General features: G+C 42.2%; 1 protein-coding gene across 1 annotated transcript in view; it reads right to left on the bottom strand.

Moving 5' to 3' along the window:
* LOC117511367 (receptor activity-modifying protein 3-like) overlaps window positions 1–23,365 on the bottom strand; it is a 149,983-nt gene that overhangs the window by 28,283 nt on the left and 98,335 nt on the right. The window contains exons 2-3 of the mRNA XM_034171415.1: window positions 14,323–14,352; window positions 7,741–7,906 (exon numbers count right to left, since the gene is read on the bottom strand). Of these exons, the coding sequence (XP_034027306.1) occupies window positions 7,741–7,906; window positions 14,323–14,352 (196 nt within the window). The remainder of the gene's footprint in view (window positions 1–7,740; window positions 7,907–14,322; window positions 14,353–23,365) is intronic.

Genomic DNA, 23,365 nt, shown 5'->3' with positions numbered 1-23,365 from the left:
CACAGTACTAGCTAAGGCCTGAAGTGGCAGGCCAAGAAAAATCTCAGATAAGCTGAAGCGAAGGATAGTGAGAACAGTCATAGTCAACCCACAGACCTGCTCCAAAGACCTACAACATGATCTTGCTACAGATAGTGTCTCTGTGCATTATTCAACTAAACAGCACACTTTGTACAAGGAAATGCTGTATGGGAGAGTAATGCAGAGGAAGCCTTTTCTGCATACATGCCACAAACAGCTTGAGGTATGCTAAAGCACATTTGGACAAGCCGGCTTCATTTTGGAATAAGGTGCTGTGGACTGATGAAACTAAAATTGAGTTATTTGGACATAACGACGGGCAGAAAAAGAACACAGCATTCCAAGAAAAACACTTGCTACCTAGTGTAAAATTGGGAGATGGTTCCATCATGCTGTGTGGCCAGTGCAGGTACTCTGAATCTTGTTAAAGTTGAGGGGCACATGAATTCCAGTCAATGTCAGCAGATTCTTGAGAACAATGTTCAAGAATCAGTGACAAAATTGAAGTTGCGCCGGGGCTGGATCTTTCAACAAGACAACGACTCTAAACACTGCTCAAAATCTACTAAGGCATTCATGCAGAGGAACAAGTACAACATTCTGGAATGGCCATCTCAGTCCCCAGACCTGAATATTACTGAAAATCTGTGGTGTGATTTTAATTGGGCTGTCCATGCTCGGAAACCAATAAACCTCAGATGTTTTGTAAAGAATGGTCCAAAACTGTTATGTGTCGGACGCAGCTCGGAGAACCGACCAGCGTTTGAAGGACCCAGTATGAAATAAGCACAGCACGGTACAAAGGCTAACTGAATTTAATACATAACAGTGATACAAAAATAACAGAAAGTGCGGTCTGGCGTGGTGCGCTCCCAGCAGCGCTAACGGTCTGGAGCCAGAAGCTGTTCGGACCCAAGGACCCCGCCGACACCCCCCAGGTGGCCGCAACAAACCGAGTCTGTGAAAGAAGGAACCATTATGTGAGTCCACACTCTACACACAGAGAGAACACTTAAAGGTGTACAAACAGCAAACACTTCCTGGCTTGATTACTAATCAGCTTCCCAACCTGCAGGCATGGAACATCCAGTTCACAAAACTCCACTGCAGTGGAAGCCGATACATGACTAACATACAGCTCAATATAATAAAGGTGTGAGGGACACCACATTTACTGACTGTATAAATGTTAGTCACAAAATCTAACGTACCTCAGGAAGTGTGCTGACGAGCGTGAGACCTTACCCCCTCCTCTTTCACAGACCGTGCATCAAACCCTGGACGTTCTCTGCATCCACTGATGATGAGATGGCTCCCGAGACGACGATCTCACCCGTCTGGTCACAAGGTCGAGTCTCTGGCAAATACACACTGTATACTCCAGTCTTAAATGCCACCATGTTCCAATCCATATAGATGCACCTCAGCTGTGAGTCCTGACAAGCCGCAGGTGATCAGGGTGAGGTCCTGATAACCTCAGCAACACAGCCACTCAGTCCCAAATGCAAGCCACCTGGAAGGAGAAACAAAGGACAGAAACAAAAAGGCAGCCAGGCCCCCCCAGCCATATAACACAAAACACCTTCAACCAGAATCCAGATTCTCACTGGAAGCTATAGGAAGCATTTAGAGGCTGTTATTTCTGCACAAAGAGGATCTACTAAATACTGATGGGGTTTTTTTGTTGGGTTTTTTTTTTGGGGTGCCCAAATTTATGTACCTGCCTAATGTTTAAATAACTATTGCACCCTTTCTGTAAATACTAGAAACTTCATTTCACTTCTCATATATCAGTGTGTTCGTCTGCTATATAATATATTTAACTGAAATTGCTGATCCAAACAATCAATGATTTATAAAGGAAAATAATGGAAATTATCAGGGGTGCCCAAACCTTTTATATACCACTGTATTAAGAAATAAAAAGATACATGGAAAATAATATTAACAATCTAATTAATGTGCATATACTCTGTCTTGGCCTAGTGCTCCTTCATCTCCTCGAGGTGATGCTTGTTGCCTTTGCATGATGTCAATTTCAATTCCAATTCAATAATTCAATAAGTGAAATCGACATCATGCAAATGTCGATTTCACTTTTTGAATGAGTGTATACGTTCCAACAGGAATAAACATGATTTTGTGGTTTGCAACCATTTTTAACTGTTAACCTTTATTCAGAAAAAACTTAGCTGACTAAAAGCAGAAATAAATTTAGTGGAAGCTAATTGGTGAAAAGCTAATCCACTAAAGAAAATGTTAGCTTTGCTCGTTAACTGTTAGCTGATTAGCTGAGCTGTACCCAACACTGTGCAGTTCTAGGTTTACTTTTGTTATTCTTCATTGTTCCCTGAACAACAACATTAAAGAAGACTGATTTTTTTTTTTTTTACCTGGGGCCTATATGACCTGTACAGTGGAGACAAGGAATATTTTTGCCGTGATGTTTTTTGCTTGCCCCATGAGCTTACATTATCAGCTGTTCAGCAACTGATGTTTTTTTAATAATCAAACTAAATAATCCACTAATTAAAATCTTTTTAGTCCCAAGTTAAAAGTTGAACCCAAAGCAAACTAAAGTGGGTTCAAGTTAAAAAAAAAAAAAGTCAAAATTCCCCTTTAAGCTACTTTTACACTTGGCTGAGTTTGGGCCATAATGGCTCCAACTACAATTCTGTGAACCTTGGCTGACTAAGCAGTTCTCACTAGCCCATATTCAGCGCAGAGTCCACCCAAACGGCCACACCACTTGGCAAAATCTAGAGAAGTTATTTTTTCTGGAGCTGAGGGCTCCCACGATATACAAATTAGATGTGATCATGTAATCACGTAATCTACTGACATTTCAGAAAGCCAGTAGTGACTTCTGGTGGGATATTTTTGGCAACACTGCTTATATGTGCAGATACAAGTCCAGGCAAGCAGTGGATAGCACCTCAGTGGATATTACAATAACGAGGAAAGACAAAGGCAGAGAGTAATTTCCCTGAACAAAGCAGAGGACCAGGAATGATCACCTTCTAGCAGCTGAGACTGACAAACACCATTCAAAAGGAGGTCAGTCAAATGGGAGTCAAGTTTAGATTCTTAAATTTGGACCAGTGAAAAGGGCTGCACCAAGGCAGCCAGTTCAGAGGCACAAACAATCTTGGAGAAAGTGGCAGGAGCCCTGGGCACAGTGTGCTTTCTTTTGTGAAGTGCAAGGCACCCTGTAGTGGGTTTCAGAGAGGTCTGTGCACTGACTGCATTGCAGTTCTTCTCCACCCAGCATTTGTTAGAATAGAATAGCACCTTTACGAGGTCTATTAGAAAAGAAACCGACAGTTTTATTTAAAAAAAAAACTATATGGATTTGAATCACATGTGACTACATCAGCCAAGCTGGAACCCTCGTGCGCATGCTTGAGTTTTTTCACGCCTGTCTGTGACGTCATTCACCTGTGAGCACGCCTTGTGGAGGAGTGGTCCAGCCCCCTCGTCGGATTTTCATTGTCTGAGAAGCTGCTGAGAGACTGGCGCTGTGCTTGATCAAAATTTTTTCAAAAACTGTGAGGCACATCCGAGTGGACACCATTTGAGAAATTCAGCTGGTTTTCTGTGAAAATTTTAATGGCTGATGAGAGATTTTGGATTGTTTCTATCGCTGTAAGGACTTCCCACGGAGCAGGACGTCGCGCAGCGCTCCGAGGTGATGTCATCATCCTGTTGCAAGCTGAAAACCTCCAAATTTAAGCCTCTGTAGACCCAGGATGTTGTGAGAGAACAGAGAACTTTCAGAAGAGGTCGGAATCAGCAGTTTATCCGGACATTCCACTGTTAAAGGAGATTTTTTTTAATGAAAGACGTGCGGACGGATTAGTGCGTCGGCTCGTAGCCGGCGCGGGGCGCCCGCCACAGGAAAAACACCTCCGTGTTGATAACCATTTGTAAAATCCAGGCAGCTTTTGGTGGCTTTCAGTTGAGTGTGTATCTGAGAAATTGTTTAACAGCAGGGCATGTTCCAACTTGTCCTTAAGGCTTCCAACGGAGGTGTTTTTCCTGTGGCGGGCGCGCTGCGCCGGCCGCGAGCCGACGCACCAATCCGTCCACACGTCTTTCATTAAAAAAATCTCCTTTAACAGTGGAATGTCCGGATAAACTGCTGATTCCGACCTCTTCTGAAAGTTCTCTGGTCTCTCACAACGTCCTGGGTCAACAGAGGCTTAAATTTGAAGGTTTTCAGCCTGAAACAGGATGACAACGTCGCCTCGGAGCGCTGCGCGACGTCCCGCTCCATGGGAAGTCCTTACAGCGATAGAAACAATCCAAAATCTCTCATCAGCCGTTAAAATTGTCACCGAAAACCAGCTTAATTTGTCGAATGGTGTCCACTAGGATGTGCCTCACAGTTTCTGAAAAAAATTTTGATGAAGCACAGCGCCAGTCTCTCAGCAACTTCTCAGACAAAGGAATTCCGACGAGAGGGCTGGACCACTCCTCCCACAAGGCGTGCTCACAGGCGAATGACGTCACCGACAGGCATGAAAAAACTCTCGCATGCCCACAAGGGTTCAAGCTTGGCTGATGTAATCACACGTGATTCAAATCCATATGGTTTTTTAAAAAAATAATAAGGTCGGATACTTTTCTAACAGACCTCGTATAGTGCAAAGGTTTGCATTCTTCTACTTTTAAATAATTAATACTGCAAAACAGAGGGAGTGTTGCTTTCATTCTCTGCACTGGATGCCATAAAGACAGTATTATTATTTAAAATGTCATTTATAAGACCTTTTTTTTGTCTGAGGGTTCCGACAGGCGTGGAAAAACTCACGCATGCGCACAAGGGTTCAAGCTTGTCTGACGTGAAAATATACTCAACAAAAATATAAACGCAACACTTTTGGTTTTGCTCCCATTTTGTATGAGATGAACTCAAAGATCTAAAACTTTTTCCACATATACAATATTACCATTTCTCTCAAGTATTGTTCACAAACCAGTCTGAATCTGTGATAGTGAGCACTTCTCCTTTGTTGAGATAATCCATCCCACCTCACAGGTGTACCATATCAAGATGCTGATTAGACACCATGATTAGTGCACAGGTGTGCCTTAGACTGCCCACAATAAAAGGCCACTCTGAAAGGTGCAGTTTTATCACACAGCACAATGCCACAGATGTCGCAAGATTTGAGGGAGCGTGCAATTGGCATGCTGACAGCAGGAATGTCAACCAGAACTGTTGCTCGTGTATTGAATGTTCATTTCTCTACCATAAGCCGTCTCCAAAGGCGTTTCAGAGAATTTGGCAGTACATCCAACCAGCCTCACAACCGCAGACCACGTGTAACCACACCAGCCCAGGACCTCCACATCCAGCATGTTCACCTCCAAGATCATCTTAGACCATCCACTCGGACAGCTGCTGGAACAATCGGTTTGCATAACCAAAGAATTTCTGCACAAACTGTCAGAAACTGTCTCAGGGAAGCTCATCTGCATGCTCGTCGTCCTCATCGTGGGTCTCGACCTGACTCCAGTTCGTCGTTGTAACCGATTTGAGTGGGCAAATGCTCACATTTGCTGCCGTTTGGCACGTTGGAGAGGTGTTCTCTTCACGGATGATGCGAAGGAGATGTGTTGCACTGCATGAGGCAAATGGTGGTCACACCAGATACTGACTGGTATCCCCCCCAATAAAACAAAACTGCACCTTTCAGAGTGGCCTTTTATTGTGGGCAGTCTAAGGCACACCTGTGCACTAATCATGGTGTCTAATCAGCATCTTGATATGGCACACCTGTGAGGTGGGATGGATTATCTCAGCAAAGGAGAAGTGCTCAATATCACAGATTTAGACTGGTTTGTGCACAGTATTCGAGGGAAATGGTGATATTGTGTATGTGGAAAAAGTTTTAGATCGTTGAGTTAATCTCATACAAAATGGGAGCAAAACCAAAAGTGTTGCGTTTATATTTTTGTTGAGTATATATGAATCAAATCCATATAGTTTAAAAATAAAAAATAAAAAGGTACGATACTTTATGGACAGCCCTCGTACTAACTAAACTGTGAACTTTTCCTGATAACAAACACTAAGAAGCAACTGAACGGTTTTCTGGCTGTCTGCTTATTTGGACCAGCTGCAATCAGTTATCATTGATTCAAACCGAACTGTGAACTTTTATGATAAAACATAACTTGAAGAATCTGAACTGAATCACTCTAACAACTGCACTCCTGGACCAGCTATGATAGTTTGTCACTGACTGACTGTGAGAATCACTTCTGGAAGTGACCCGCTCAGCACTCACTCCTCTGTCTCTCCTCCCCAGTCATGTCGACAGCTTGCAGGCAGCCACCTGGCTCCGGGACCCTTCTACCGGAACTGAAGACATCTGGGCTGCAGTTCCCCTGGTTCCACCGCTGAGTGGGCCTGTCTCCACGCGGCTAGATTGCCGCATACTTGACTCATTAACCTCAGTACTTGAACTCATTGTAAATAAATCTCTTTTCTTACGCACCTTTTCTGCTCCCTGCTTTTGGGTTCATCCTTCATCCACGCCGAACCATAACATCTGATGCAGATGGAAAATTGCTATATAAATGCAGTCCATTTACCATTCATGAGTCACAGGGTGTGCACTCTGCACTTGCTGTGCTTGCACGCCCCTTGGTCATGTCTGTTTGTTCGACAGTCCGATTGTTTCCCCTTGGTCTGTGTGTGTAGGGGCGTTTCTGTCTTTTGGCTATGGTTTGTCATCTGTCTGCCATGAGCTGAGTGTGTGTGGATTGTGCGAGTGTGTGTCTGTTCGTGTGGGATTTGACTGTGTGTTTGCACTCCTGGGCCACTCTCCCGTGCCCATGTCATTCTGTGTTATGTCTGTCAGTCAGCTGTGTGGGTGATCCCCTCGGGGCGTGTTTGAACTGTCATTCCCTACTGTCTTGTTCGGCCTTCCCCTTGTGTATGACAGCTTTCAGTCATCCCTCTGTTTCTCTGTGTTTGAGATGTTCCCACCTGTGATCTGGTCTTTAGTTTGCTCCCCCCCCCGGTGTTTACCCTGTGTCCATTTGATGTTTGTTGATTTCATATTTATGTCTGCCATGGTAATACTGTCTGTTTCATATTTAGTCCACGTGTGAGTTGCTTTGTATGTGTCGGCGTAATGAGTCATGATCGTGTTTTTATTTTCTCCACTCTGTGTGTGTTTCTCTGTGGGGATTTTGTGATCACGGCTTTATTTTCTATGATGTCTGTTTTAGTCACTTTATGTTCTTCCAGCCCTCACGTATTTGTGTTCGTCCTCCCCTGTTTTTTTTTCACCTGTTACTTGTTAGTGGGTGGTCTTTAAACCAGCTGGAGCGCTCCTTAATCTGTGTAATCCCCATAAAATCATCCCTGAAAGCCATCTGAATTTTCCGAATGGTGTCCACCTGGAGGTCTCTCACAGTTTCTGGAAAAATTTGATGCAGCAAAGCTCCAAATCGTTCAGACATTTTATTCGCAATAAAAATCCAACGAGAGGGGTGGACCACTGCTCACACAAAGCCTGCTCACAGGCGAATGACGCAACCGACAGGCGTGAAAAAACTCACGCATGCGCACAAAGGTTCAAGCTTGGCTGATGCAATCACCCGTGATTCAAATCCATATGGTTTTTGCAAAAAATAAAAAGGTCGGATATGCAAAAGTAATTTAAGGTCTGTGTACTGCTGTCAGATTGTGGGTTACTGTACCGGATGAAGTATGTGAGGTTGCACCAGTACTGCTCATCTATTCGAGCCATGTCCCGCTTGAAGTTCTCTCCGCAGACTTCCACCTCCCCCTGCAAGTGAGACTTATTACACATGGCAGTCCTGAACCGGGGTGCTAGAGTGCTCTCCATGATAACACTGTCAGCAGCTGAGAGGACACAAACACACAAAAAGGTAATGATTAATATTTCCTCTTTTCTGCTTTGAATGGAAAACATCATTTATGGCCAGAAAGCTGTGAAATTACAAAAAGCTATAAATGATTTATTATATTGCATATTATTTTTGAGCTATGGACTGATTTTTTTAAAAATATGTGGATATTCCTCATCCCACACCTTTTAAAAAAAATATATATTCTACCTCCAAGCTGTGGCATATTTTTCATAGTCACATGTGATCATAGCATATTTTACTTTCATTTGTTGTACACCATGTTTAATATTTTTCTGTAGCAATGACTCATAATTTTCTAGATAGCATTAAATTTATCTGTGTAATTGATAAAAAAAGATAGCTGTAGGGCATCTATTGTGTCAATGAATGCACACAGTGGCATGCAAAAATGTGGAAACCCTTGGGGGTTTCTACACTTTTTTAAATGTTTTGTCAAACCTTTGAGAAAATTCAGGCTTCTGTGTTGAAATTTCTAAAATTACAAAAACTCAGTGAAAACAAATTTCTATCTCACGATTTACATAACTTAAATAAACGTCAAATCCAAAGTAATAGGTTGCATAACTTTAGGGAGCCTTTAGTATAACACAACTAAATTATAATTTTAGAACCAGTTTTCTTTAGATAAAGCAGGTGATGGGTTGATTGATTGATTTGGCAAAATACATGATACGATATAACAATGACAATATACATACATATACTTGCTGAGGATGGCACAAAAAAGCACAGACTTATTTCCATCATGGTCCCCACGACAACACAGAATAACAAACAACAGAAAAAAAAAAAAACAGAAATTACTTTAAAATGGCTACAAGGCCATCTCTATACACAAATAAATAAAATACAAAATTATTATGATCTTCTGTTAAATCCTGAGACATAAGAAAATTTAACAATGTACCTCAGCGAATTTATCACCAGTGTATTTTATACAATTATAGACTTCTGATTTTGGTGTACCCGTGATTATGTGGACCTGGTCAGGATGGGGTTCACCAAGGCCTTGGCCGAGGTGAACCTCATGACCAGGTCTGCATAATCATGGGTACACCAAAATCAAAAGTCTATAACTGTTTTATTATATGATAAACCAGAAAATTGGGAGTTTGTCAAACATACTAAAACTGGAAAATCAATCTCAAGTTTCAACTCTTTATTATTACTGTCATAGTGCACCAACAGGTCCAAAATACTTAATGAGCACAATCTCTAAAGCCCCTTTCACACCGGGGCTGCCTCGAGCTTCCTGTGGTGTCATGACGACACAGGAATGTCTGCATCAGGTGTGCGCTGCAGACAGACTGTGCATTCTGATTTATTTTCTAGTTTATATTTGTTCTTGTGCTGAGCTGCAGGTCTGCGCTCTGAGTTCTGTTATAGTTTATCTTTCCTACTTCCTACGAGATGTGCGCGCAAGATACACGTGCGCATGAGCAAACGAACCGTCTGTGAGTAAATGTGGAGATGTCTGAAGTTATACTTGATGTGGACATGTCCTGTCTCTGGCAATCAGTCTGTGAGCAGGACTTGTGTCTTTTCTTTAACACAATGGTGAGAGAGTTTTCAAAGAGCGAGGAGCTCAGGCAGCCTTTTTTTTTCTTTTAATTGTTCACATGTGCGCGCACGAACGAATCGTCCGTGAGTGGACTGGAGATGTCCAGACTTTTTACTGAATGTGCATGGACATGTCCTGTCTCTAGCAATCAGTCTGTGAGCAGGACTTTTATGGAATGTATTTAAACACATTTGTGAGAGAAGACTGAGGAGCAGCAGCTGCAGCCAGCAGTGTTTTTTTGTTTTTTTTGTGCTCTTAGTTTTTACTGCATTGTGTACACGGCGTCATCATGACAACGCAACTCGAAGTGGGCCTGTGTGAAAGGGGCTTAATAAGGAAACGTCTTTGTGAAATAATGCACAGGCATCATGTAGAATCTTGTCAACAAACTGACAGCCAAAGTAGACATTGTATCGCGTTATCTGATTGGTCGTTATCGATAGAAGGCGTCGCTTGATTGGCTAGCGCTACGCTGCATGCGAGATGTACTCAGCTCCACCAGCGGTCAACTCGGTTCCACCAGCGGTCAACTCGGCATGTGGTACAGCGCAGAAAGTGACGAATGGGCCAATCAGAAGTTGGCAAAATCACATACCATATAATAAAAAAGATTTAAAGCCTGAGCTTTTAACAAAGGGAATCCTGTATGACGATAAACTATTTTATGTCTATTATACGAGGTCTGTCAATAAAGTAATGGTCCTTTTTATTTTTTTCAAAAACTATATGGATTTCATTCATATGTTTTTACTCAGACATGCTTGAACCCTTGTGCGCATGCGTGAGTTTTTCCACACCTGTCGGTGACGTCATTCGCCTGTGAGCACGCCTTGGGAAGGCATGGTCCCGCCCCCTCTTCGGATTTTCATTGTCTGGAAATGGCGGAATGAAAAGGACTTTTTTCCCATCAGAATTTTTTCAGAAGCTTTTAGAAACTGGCACCTGGAAACCATTTGAAAAATTTATCTGGCTTTCGGTGAAAATTTTACGGGCTTCACAGAGAATAAGGACTGTTACTACAGCTTTAAGGACCCCTTTAAGGACGCTTAGCGCACCGCGCTCCGAGCTGCGACGACGCAGCACAAGCCACCGGACCATTTCTAAACGGATGGCTCTGTGGATACGAGACCGTCGTGTGCTCTTTCTCTGGTTAACACAAAAGCTGGACATCAGCCATTTTCCGGCAGATTTCACTTTTAACAAGCGATTTTGTCATGGAAAGCCGCGCGGAGGCTTCGCACGTCACGACCGATTCGCTGATGAAGCGAGACAAAGGAACACCTCCGTTTCGGAGTGTCAGAGGACAAGTTTGGACATGCCTATCTCGGCTTTCAATGCTTACCAGTCCAGTAAGTATCAGAGAAATTGTGGAGAGCTGGACATGTCCAAACTTGTCCTCTGACACGCCGAAACGGAGGTGTTCCGTTGTCTCGCTTCCAAAGCGAATCGGTCTTTACTGTAGGACTGTAGTAACAGTCCTTATTCTCTGTGAAGCCCGTAAAATTTTCACCGAAAGCCAGATACATTTTCGAATGGTTTCCAGGTGCCAGTCTCTAACAGCTTCTGAAAAAATTCTGATGGAAAAAAAGTCCTTTTCATTCCGCCATTTCCTGACAATGAAAATCCGACGAGGGGGTGGGACCACTCCTTCCCAAGACGTGCTCACAGGCGAATGACGTAACCGACAGGCGTGGAAAAACTCATGCATGCGCACGAGGGTTCAAGCATGTCTGACGTAAAAACATATGAATGAAATCCATATAGTTTTTGAAAAAAATAAAAAGGACCGTTACTTTATTGACAGACCTTGTATTACTATTTATGTCTATATACTATTTTATCAATGACAGCTTGGAGTCTTTTGTGGTAGTTGTGGATGAGGCTCTCTGATGGTGAAGCTGCCACTGAATATGTTTCGGACTTTATTTACATCAATTACAAAGAAATACAAACAATATGGCACTCTATGGTAAACCTGCATGGAGTAGACAGTTCTCAAAAACTGAGTGACTGTGCAAGAAGTAGAAGAGTGAGGAAAGCCACCAAGACACCCAGACAACCCAGAAGAAGTTATAGGCTTATGTGGCTGTGATTGGAGAAATTATGCACAGTGTAAGCTTTGCTGCATTTTGTATCACCAGTTTTCCATCTTCATGATGAAGTGGTATAGAGGAGGATTTTCTTAAAAAGAAGACCTGAAAGTTTAGCTACAAATTGCCAGAAGGTACATCTGAGATGCAAGCCTAGATTTGATCTGTTATGGTGAAAGAATATCCTTTTCTGCTCTACTCCACTATGAAGCTAAGTGACGTAAAGGTGATGTAACACAGTCGTAAACATATCACTGTCCCAGCTTTTTTGAAACATGTTGCAGGCATCCATTTCAAAATGAGCAAATATTTGCACAAAAACAATAAAGTTTATCAGTTTGAACATTAAATATCTTGTCTTTGTGGTGTATTCAATCGAATATAGGTTGAAGAGGATTTGCAAATCATTGTATTGTTTTTATTTACATTTTACACAACATCCCAACTTCATTGGAAATGGGGTTGTAAATTAACATTAAAAAATTATGTAATTAATTAGAAAAAAAAAAGGGTTGAGTTCTTCTTCTAAAAACTGTTGAAGTCCAAGTTTCTATAAACATTCTGGACTCACACGCCAATCCAATTCATTATAGAAACTTTGCACAATTGATTACCACCCTTGAAAACTGTCAACTACCTATTTTATAAACACTACCCAATCTAGAGCCCATGGATCCCCCCAGGCAATGCATGAGAGTGTGTGTGCGCGTGTGTGTGTGTATATATATATATATATATATATATATATATATATATATATTAGTTAGAAAAGTATCCGACCTTTTTATTTTTTTCAAAAACCATATGGATTTGAATCACGTGTGATTGCATCAGCCAAGCTTGAACCTTCGTGCGCATGCGTGAGTTTTTTCATGCCTGTCGGTTGCGTCATTCGCCTGTGAGCAGGTTTTGTGTGAGCAGTGGTCCACCCCTCTCGTCGGATTTTTATTGCGAATAAATGTCTGAACGATTTGGAGCTTTGCTGCATCAATTTTTTCCAGAAACTGTGAGAGACCTCCAGGTGGACACTGTTTGGAAAATTGAGATGGCTTTCAGGGATGATTTTATGGGGATTACACAGATTAAGGAGTGCTCCAGCCGGTTTAAAGACCGCCCACAGCTGCTGAGAGCGCGCCGTGCTCCGAGCGCTGATCGACAGGCTCAAACCCCGCTGAAACAACCAGATCATTTCCAACGTGAAGGCTTTGTTGATCCAGGACATCGTCTGACTTACACAAAAATGGCAGGAGACGTGGACATCAGTACTTTTTCAGCACATTCCACTGTTACAGGAGTTTTTTTCATGGAAAGAGAAGCGGAGGGATGAGCCACGGAGCCGTTCATGGCGCGGCACAAAACCACCTCCATGTTGGTCTCACAGGACGGCTTTCAGATGGCTTTCGGTGGTTTTTCAGTCGTGTGACTATCCGAGAAATTGTGGATGAGCCTGGACATGCCAGAACATGTCCTGTGAGGCTTCATCACGGCGTTGCTTTGCGCCATGCAGCAACGCCACGATGCGCGGAATTCCTCCGCTCCTCTTTCCATGACAAAAACTCCTGTAACAGTGGAATGTGCCGTTCATTTCCAAACTGGACGCTGTGTTTTATCCAGGACGTCATCTGACTAGCACAGGAATTGCGGAAGATGTGGACATCAGCACTTTTTCGGCACATTGAGACAGACGTGCGGAGGAATTCCGTGCGTCGCGGCTGTGCCGCATGGCGCAAGGCAACGTCGTGATGAAGCCTCACAGGACATGTTCTGGCATGTCCAGGCTCATCCACAATTTCTCGGATAGTCACACGACTGAAAAGCCACCGAAAGCTGTCTGAAAGCCATCTCAAAGCCGTCCTGTGAGACCAACACGGAGGTGGTTTTGTGCCGCGCCATGAACGGCTCCATGGCACATCCCTCCGCTTCTCTTTCCATGAAAAAAACTGTAACAGTGGAATGTGCTGAAAAAGTACTGATGTCCACATCTCCTGCCATTTTGTGTAAGTCAGACTACGTGCCGGATCAACAAAGCCTTCACGTTGGAAATGATCTGGTTGATTCAGCGGGGTGTCAGCCTGTCGATCGGCGCTCGGAGCGCGGCGCGCTCTCAGCAGCTGTGGGTGGTCTTTAAACCGGCTGGAGCACTCCTTAATCTGTGTAATCCCCATAAAATCGTCCCTGAAAGCCATCTGAATTTTCAGAATGGTGTCCACCTGGAGGTCTCTCACAGTTTCTGGAAAAAATTGATGCAGCAAAGCTCCAAATCGTTCAGACATTTATTCGCAACAAAAATCCGACGAGAGGGTTGGACCACTGCTCACACAAAGCCTGCTCACAGGCGAATGACGCAACCGACAGGCATGAAAAAACTCACGCATACGCACGAAGGTTCAAGCTTGGCTGATGCAATCACACGTGATTCAAATCCATATGGTTTTTGAAAAAAAATAAAAAGGTCGGATAGTTTTCTAACAGACCTCGTTTTTTTTTTTTTATTATTATTTGACATCATCATCATGTACAAAATGTGTTTTCACTGTGAGTGTGAAGGGAATAATTTAAAAGCCTGAAATTTAAATGTAATATGTAATATTTAAATGTAATGTAATAAAAAATTAAATGCATACCACCCAAGGGTTCCCAATATTTTGGCTCTCACACATACATATATATACATACACACACACACACACACACACACACAGAGGAATGAATGAACGAATGTAATAATATTCTTACCTAGCGATTCTCTCATGATCCACGTACTGACTGTGAAAAGCAACAAAACAACAGAAGACACAGTTGAGAAGTGCCATTTTCAAAACATTTCATCTGGTTTTCTGTGTAACATTTCAAGTTATGGTCAACCAATTCCTGCTGTAGTTGTATTAATTGCAGTTATTACCCACATTTATAATGAACATTTGGTTCATGAAGAATATTAAAAACAACAGCAACACGAAGGCCACTCAGAAAGCGCAGAAACTCAGGCACTGTCCCATTTTTGTCTCTCTTGACGTTTTCCTTTTTATCACTTTCTTTTGTTGTCAGAGGGTTATTCATTTATTTCCTCATTAATGTTCTTACATCCTGAATTCTAACCTTTGATCCTGTTCAATGAGCTTTGAGCTTGATTGTTTACCTTTTGTTTATCTGGCTGATCCTGATCCTGATTATTGGCCTACTGTGCATCCAGAAAGTATTCACAGCACTTCACTTTCTCCACATTTTATTATGTTACAGCCTTATCCCAAAATCGATGAAATTATTTTTCCCTCAAAATTCACAATATACAATACACACAATATCCCATAATGACAATGAGGGGGAAAAGGGTTTATTTGAGATTGTTGTAAATGTATTCAAAATAAAAACAAACAAACAAACAAAAATGAAGAAATTACACGTACATTAGTATTCACATCCTTTGCAATGAAGCTCAAAAAGATTTCTACAGCTTAACTGAAGTCCACCCGGGGTAAATTCAGTTGATTGGACATGATTTGGAAAGGCTCACACCTGTCTACATATAAGGTCCCACAGTTAACAGTGCATATCAGAGCACAAACCATGAAGCATGAAGTCAAAGGAATTGTCTGTAGACCTCTGAGACAGGATTGTTTTGAGGCACAAATCTGGAGAATGGTACAGAAACATTTCTGCTGCTCTGAAGGCCCAAATGAGCAGAGTGACCACCGTCATCCATAAATGGAACAAAATCGGATACACCTGGACTCTTCCTAGAGCTTGCCGCCTGTTTGAACTGAGTGAACAGGAGAGAAGGGCCTTAGCCAGGGAGGTGGCCAAGTATCCATTGGTCACAGAGCTCCAGCATTCCTCTGTGGAGAGAGAAGAACCTTCCGGCGGCACAGTGACTTAGTGGTTATCACTTGTGCCTCACAGCAAGACGGTCGTGGGATCACTTCCCAGCCTTACTGTGTGGAGTTTGCATGTTCTCCCTGTGTCTGTGTGGGTTTCCTTCGGGCACTCCAGTTTCCTCCCACAATCACAAACATGTTTATTTAGGGTCTGCTCCTTTCTCTGCCCCTGACCAACTGGAGTTGGTCCCCCGGCACTGGCACTAGTGATGAGATTGTGTCTAACTGTAATTAGGATGGGTTAAATGCAACGGACAAGTTTCAATGTATGATATATGTGCAATGACAATAAAGGCTCTATTCTATTCTGTTCCAGAAGGACAACCATATCTGCAGCAATCCACCAATCAGGCCAGTATGGTAGAGTCACCAGACAGAAGCGACTCCTTAGTAAAAGGCACATGGCAGCCGTGGAACTGGGAGACTAGTCAGGATTGAGGGAAAGATGAATGCAGCAATGTACAGAGTCATCTTAGATGAAAACCTGCTCCAGACTGCTCTTGACCTCAGACTGAGGCGACCGGTTCATCTTTCGGCAGGACAATGACCCTAAGCACACAGCCAAGATATTAAAGGAGTGCCTTCAGGACAACTCTGTGAATGTCCTTGAGTTGCCCAGCCAGAGCCACTCAGGCATCATATTCAAGAAGACTTGAGACTGTAATTGCTGCCAAAGCTGCATCAATAAAGTATTGAGCAAAGGGTGTAAACACGTATGCACGTGATTTCTTGTTTTTTTATTTTTAATAAATTTGCAAAAATTCAAAAAAAAAATTTCTGTTTTCCTGGGGTGTTGTGAGTAGAATTTGGAGGGAAAAAATGAATTTATTCAATTTTGGAAAAAGGCTGTAACATAACAAAATGTGGAAAAAGTGAAGTGTTGTGAATACTTTCTGGATGCATGGTTTGGTCATCATCACTAATCACTGAACCTTGCCAAGGAGGAAATGTTTTTGCTATTTATTGTAGTTTGTCTGCCCTTCTGAATTCTGATAATATGATCAAAGCATTCAAGATCAAGAGATCCTCAACTTTGGTTCTGAACAATGAATGAATTAGCAGTTCTTATTACATGATCAAATACATCAGGATAACAGATGAAAAATCAAAAAGAGGGTCAAAATCAATCAAGATCAAAGACCAAACCTCAAAGCTTAATGACAAATGACAAGATCTATCCCCTGATCCTGATCCTGATCCACACCAAAATGTAATCACCTCTTCACTGATACAAGACCTTTCTCTCCACCAAATTTCTTTGAAATTATTTCATATAATTTTAAGATATACTACTAGCAAACAAACTGCAGCAAAACCATAACATCCTTGGTGGGTGTAAAAATAATTATAATTGTATTTGTATGGATTATTTCAAACAAGTGTTACGAAGCAGCCCAACAACATTGATACAATAAAAGACAATTAACACACTGAAAAAAGGATTTTAAAGAACACAGATCAAGTACAAAAACAAACATCATGCCAATTAAAACATAAAATATTAATTATTTAACCAAATGTTCTGCTTACGGAGCCATAAAAATAAAATTAATTGAAGATCATATTAATTTTAAACTCTGATAGAGGGCCAATAAGACAGAATAGAACAGTAAAATATTGTAAACTGTTGATGTTTTCTGCCTAGATTTTAAGTTGCAAGTAAGCTTGAGAACGTATTGAAATTTTTCTTATTTTACTGCATCTCTTCAGTCTCGTTGTGATGTGCTAACTCTTAAGTAAGGGTCCCTTCACACAAAGTGCGACTAAGTACAAATCAGGGTGAGTCACAGCGGAACAGCTTGTATGAGCAAACCACGAAAATATCGAGCCAATGCATGTGACAGTGTTATGTGAGCAGGAACACAGTGTGAGCAGCTAGGTCGTGGTGCACCGCATCACACCACTGATGTGGAGAAAAATAAAATAAAAACCAGCTGTATAATTAGTGAATATCACTGGGTTAATATAAATAATACATAAAAGGGGACACAATACAGAACCCTGCGGTTAAATAACCCTGGTTAAAAAAAATGCCACTCATGGGATTCGAACCTGTAAGCTCTGATAACCAGACAGAAACTTTATCTTGTAAGGAGCATGAAATGGCTAAAATCAACAAGCAGATAAATGTTTTTTGTTTTTTTTTAAGATACAAAGCCATGATAACTGACCAAATGGCATTTGTTACGGCATATTTCTGTTGATACGTGACTGAAAGTGGCATATTTGTTGTACTGTTGGTCCAGCAGTGTACTGCTCACAGGACACATATGTCATGTCAGACAGACATGACATTCAGATCGCCTGCTACGTGTCCACATGAACTGACGGTCTATTTCTCCAGCCCGTCGCAAAAGCTATATGTTTTTCAGTGATGCCGGTAACACGTTACTTAGGGCCCCTTCACACATAGTGCGAATAAAGTACAACTCAGGGTGACTCACGGCGAAATGGCTCATATGATTGAACCGCAAAACATCGCACCGATGGGCAGGCGTGCACGATGCCGGTGCGACGGTTTGTGCAGGCGGGAACACACTGCCAGCACTGCCGTGAAAAAATAAATAAAAATACATGCTGCGACGGTTTTGTGCATGCGGGAACACAACAGCTTTTCACAGCAGCTGCTGAAAATAAAAATAAAATTACATGCAACCCACGGGACTCAAACCTGCGCCTTTCAAAAGGTCTGATTGCCAGTCAGAAACTTTACCACTGAGCTACAATTGCTGTTCTGTGAAAGCTGCTGTGTCAGACCTGCCTGAAACAGAAACTTTACCACTGCACTACAGTCACTGTCATGTAAGAGGAGTGTGAAATGGGTAAAATCAACAAGCAGATAAACATATTTTCTAAAAAAAAAAAAAAAAAAAAGAACAAAAACACTGTGATCATTGACCAAACATTTCTGCTGATACGTGACTGAAAGTGGCGTAGTTGTGCGGCATGTCGCTCACAGCCCTCATGGCCTGACACGCGTGTCCTGTCAGGCGTGACATTCAGATTGCCTGTTGTGTGTCCAAACGGACTGACGGCCCATTTCTCCTCCCACTGCAAAAGCATTATATGTTTTTATGTATTTCCACACAAGCACACACGTGTCCATCAAAACACAGGACGTGTGCTGCAGATGTGGAGTCCGGGACCGGAGACGTCTCAACAGCTGTAGGCAGTCACTCACACCCCCTGTCCTGTCAGCACACAGACCAAGAAGTCACTCTGTTATTAGATAAGAGATACCTCGCCTGCGGGGGGCAAACCAACACTCTGGTACTCCACATGTACACTCGGCAACTTCATTTCGACAAATTTCACATCCACCTCGCGAATCCAGAGTGCAAGGGGCGTGGGGCGGGGCAGGGATGTGCCCCCCACAACACCCCTAGATTGAAGGTCTAGTTTTGAAGCCTTTTTTTACTACAACTAATAATACTAAACTAAACTAGTAATCTAACTTAGTTACTTTTACAAATGAGTAATAAGTAAAGTAACTAAGTTACTTTTTCAAGGGGTAATCTGTAATCAGTAACTGGATTACTTTTTCAAAGTAAATATGGCAACACTGATGTTTTTATGTATTTTGATGTGAGGACAGCAAGCACACACACACACGTGCGTGTCCGTCAAAACACGGTGTGTGTTCTGCAGCTCTGATGTCCAGGACCAGAGTTGTCAACAGCTGCCACGCCCCCTGTCCGTTCAGCATACAGACCAAAGTGTCACTCTGTGATCAGATGAGCGGTGCCTCACCTGCGGGGGAGCACACGAACAGTACGCACGCACGTGTTGTGGGGAGAGCTGACACTCTGACACGCCACATGTGCAGTCGGCAACTCCACAGCCGTGGGGGCACTTAGACAAATTTCACATCCAGTTCCACAGTGATTGTCTGTTGATTGTTTTCATGCTAATAGTGCAAATGGCCACATATTTTCTAAGTGCCCAGCGAACAGGGTTGATGTTTGTGTGTTGGAGGCAGCTATGACTTTACACGTATTGCATATGATTCCTGCTTCATGCGCAATTCGACCACATGTCAGGTGATTTCACATTACTTTTGAGAAACAGAGAGAGATAGAAAGAAAAATATCTAAAGATAGCTATGAATATTACAAAAGAACACTGTTCAAACTTTTAAATCAGTTTCTCTGTCCTTGATCTCAGGCTCACTGTAGCGAGTTGAGTTGAATAATTTTGCTTTTGAACAGGAAGGCGTGCACGCCTTTGAAGTGCCACATGTACAAAGCAGACAATCTGTGTGAAAGACGCCCTGCAGGACAAAGACTCTTCACTGACCAAATTTAGAAGCATCCCTCTTTGAGCATGTTAGGATGTGGGAGTTGGAGTGTTTGGCCCACATATAGATGGTTCATCATAAATATAGCTGCACTGATTATTTATTTCTTTCAAAGTTCCTTTTTTGTTGAAGAAAGAAAAACATCTGTAGTAATGCAGTAGGAAAGGTTTGGTTATGCAAAGATAAAAATTTTCCCCACTCACTAATGCAAAAAAAAAAAAAACAACCCACAGCAAAGCATAATAATAATAGGAAAACATAGTGATAGTGATGAGGTACCCCCCCTCCCCGCCATCCACCCGAAAGTAGCATGAGGTAAAGCACTGCAAACATAATACATTATTCAATAAATAAATTATAAATTCCAAACACATTAACAAAACTGATAGAGCTATATTAAAAGAAAGTAGATGCATTAATAATATACATAGATTTATAAATATTCATTCATCTTCTACCGCTTTGTCCAATTAAGGGTCGCGGGGGGGCTGAATATAAATCATGTAAACATAAACATATGTGAATTTAAAAAACACACACACACAATCCAGAAGCTACTCAGCATTGACAGTCTTGGGTTTCTCAAAGGAAGTCATGCAAAATCAATGCCAAAGATAGCAGTCAGAGGGTTTGGTACAATTTGATGGTCAAGTATTTCTGAAATAGTTTGAATATAAGATACCCAGTATTTAGTTAAAGTAGGACAGGACCAGCACATATGCAGAAGCGAGCATTCGTCACAGGTGGGGTCAGCATCAGGTTATATATGAGCTAGCCTAGTTTTAGAAATATTAATTTGATGAACTACTTTAAATTGTAAAAGGGCATGTCTACAAATACACTTCTAATGTCTGAGTCCACAAAATCACTGAAAGCATTGATCTTAGTCTTGATTTAGGACAATCGCACACCCAGACAAAAGGGAGCAACACATGACAATCTGGCTGGATTAATTGAAGCTAACACTCAGAACACACACATTTAAAAAACTGAATCCAACCTCTTTGTGCCCGGTGCATAATTTTCCACTCAGATATGCAGTGTGTAAATAGTGAAGTGAAGTTGGACATGTCCTAAATGCACTTCCACTGTGCATTTAGGACATGTAATGTGAAGCATCACTTTATATGTAAACATTTCTGTAGAAATATGTGTAGCAGTTTCATTTGTTAATGACATGAATGAAAATCACAACAGCTTTCTTTGTTTTGATAGGCACGGTCAATTTTAGCTCAAAACCTGTGTGTGTGTGTGTGTGTGTGTGTGTGTGTGTGTGTGTGTGTGTGTGTGTGTGTGTGTGTGTGTGTGTGTGTGTGTGTGTGTGTGTGTGTGTGTGTGTGTGTGTGTGTCAAGCTGCCTCCTATTAACCTTACACAGTTGTGCTTGATGCCTTTGAAGGTTGAACAAGAGTTTCAAAAGAGCAAAAAAATCTGCAGTTGAAGAAAACCTTTTCCGATATTCAGTAATTCACCGAGCAGAATAACTTGCTTTTAAAGAAAATATCTGAGTCTTGCCTTTTAAACATTTCAAAATCTTTAGATGATACAGACAGAACAAATGGGCTCTGAGGGTGGCAGCCTGGTCAGACCCACAATTATTAGACCACTTGAAGAGACAGCTGAGGGAGGGAAGATGTCTCCCTAGTCTCATGACGGGTCACAATGTCAACTCTATACACTTGACATTTTCTGTGTTGATGATCACAAGATACCAACTTCATTTCTTAACAGAAAATTGAAGAATTGTAAAGTGCAGACAGCTAGTTATTTTTTTAAAAGATTTTTTAAGGTCTGAACATGAGAAAATACTTAAAAATACAATTTGTCTTTTAGCTCTCTTTGTCAAAAGTATCCTCTTGGAGTTCATTTTTATCTGCAACAAACTGCATATAAGCAAGTCCAAAAATATTATTTCTTGAATAACATTTACTCACTCATCTTCAACCACTTATCTGGGATTGGGTTGTGGGGCAACACCTCCAGCAGGGAACCCCAAACTTCCCTTTCCCGGGCCACATTAACCACTTTGGACTTGGGGATCCTGAGGCGTGTGGAGATATAATCTCTCCACCAAGTCCTGGGTCTTCCTCGGGGTCTCCTCCCAGCTGGACATCTCTGGAACACCTCCCTAGGGATGCACCCAGGAAGGAGCCTTACCAGATACCCGAACTACCTCAGTTGGGTCTTTTCAACGCGAAGGAGCAGCCAGCAGCTCTACTCCGAGCTCCCCACGGATGACCGAGCTTCTCACCCTATCTCTGAGGAAGACACCAGCCACCCTCCTATGGAACCCTGTTTCGGCTAGTCTACCCGCAATCTAATTCTTTCGATCATGGCCCAATACTCATGACCATAGGTGAGAGTAGGAACAAAGACTGATCGGTAGATCGAGAGCTTCGCCTTTTGGCTCAGCTCACTTTTCGTCACAACAGTACAGTAGAGCGAATGCAATACCGCCCCTGCTGCGCCAATTCTCCAGACAATCTCAAGCTCCATTGGCCCTCACTTGTGACCAAGACCCTTGAACTCCTTCACTTGAGGCAAGACCGCATTCCCTACCTGGAGTAGACCATCCATCAGTGAACCACGGCCTCAGATTTAGAGGTGCTGATCCTCATCACAGCTGTTCTGCACTTGGCTGCAAACTGATAACTGATATTCAAGCCAGGATCCATTCTAGCAGGAAAACACCAGAAATTCTTCTCCCTCTGTGTGACACTTCCATAATCAAGGAAAGCCATCTGCACCAGCTGACTGATGCCAGTAGCAAACATATCCAAGTGCTATGGAACTACACATCAAGCAGAGATATCTAATAGGTTCATCAGCTGTTTTTGTCATCACCTTGCACTGCAGTGTGAAGAGTTTTAATTAGGGCTGGGCAACGTTAACGCGCTAACGTTGCGTTAATTATTGAGGTCATTATCGCCGACAATTTTGTTCCTCCCCTTAACGCTGCGGGTTTTGTTTTTTTAAGCCTTTTATGACTGTTTGTTGCCTTTTATTTTGAAAGCGTCAGTCGGGAGCGAGTTTATGCTGCTGCTTCCTGCTGATAGCTGAGTTCACACAGAAAACAACACGAGGATCGAGAAAAGTACAGGCTATGCAATGCACAACAAAACAAAATGCAGAAAGACGCCGAACTTTTGAATGGACATTTTTGGTACAAAGTTCTACAGGGTCAGGCCCGGATCCAGACTGGTTTGGACCGATGCAGCTGCATCGGTCAAATTTTATTTACGCATCGTTCGTCATTGGTAAAAAAAAAAATCATGAATAATCCCGAATAGTGCCGAACGTGTCCCCGTGGTGAACACAGCTTTTCGGTGGTTTCATCTCAACCTATAGTCCGTAAATTATACGGATTTTTTCCGAGTTTCAGAGTCATACGACGTACAAATAAAGTCGGATATTCAGTGTTTGGTCAGTAATCAACCGTTTCTGCAGCGCGGCTCCACTTTGAAACCATGAACCATTGAAGCATTGCTTCGATCCAGTAGCTCTTTGGTTCTTTGATTCACTGCTCTTCGGCAAGTCCGCTTCTTAACCCCTCTCAAAGCAATTAAAATATCGTCAGTCACTTTTGTGTGGATTAAAGTCACTAACTG

The sequence above is a fragment of the Thalassophryne amazonica genome, chromosome 1 (genome assembly GCF_902500255.1).
Source record: "Thalassophryne amazonica chromosome 1, fThaAma1.1, whole genome shotgun sequence".
Lineage (NCBI taxonomy): Eukaryota > Metazoa > Chordata > Actinopteri > Batrachoidiformes > Batrachoididae > Thalassophryne > Thalassophryne amazonica.
This window is presented reverse-complemented; position numbering and strand designations above follow the sequence as displayed.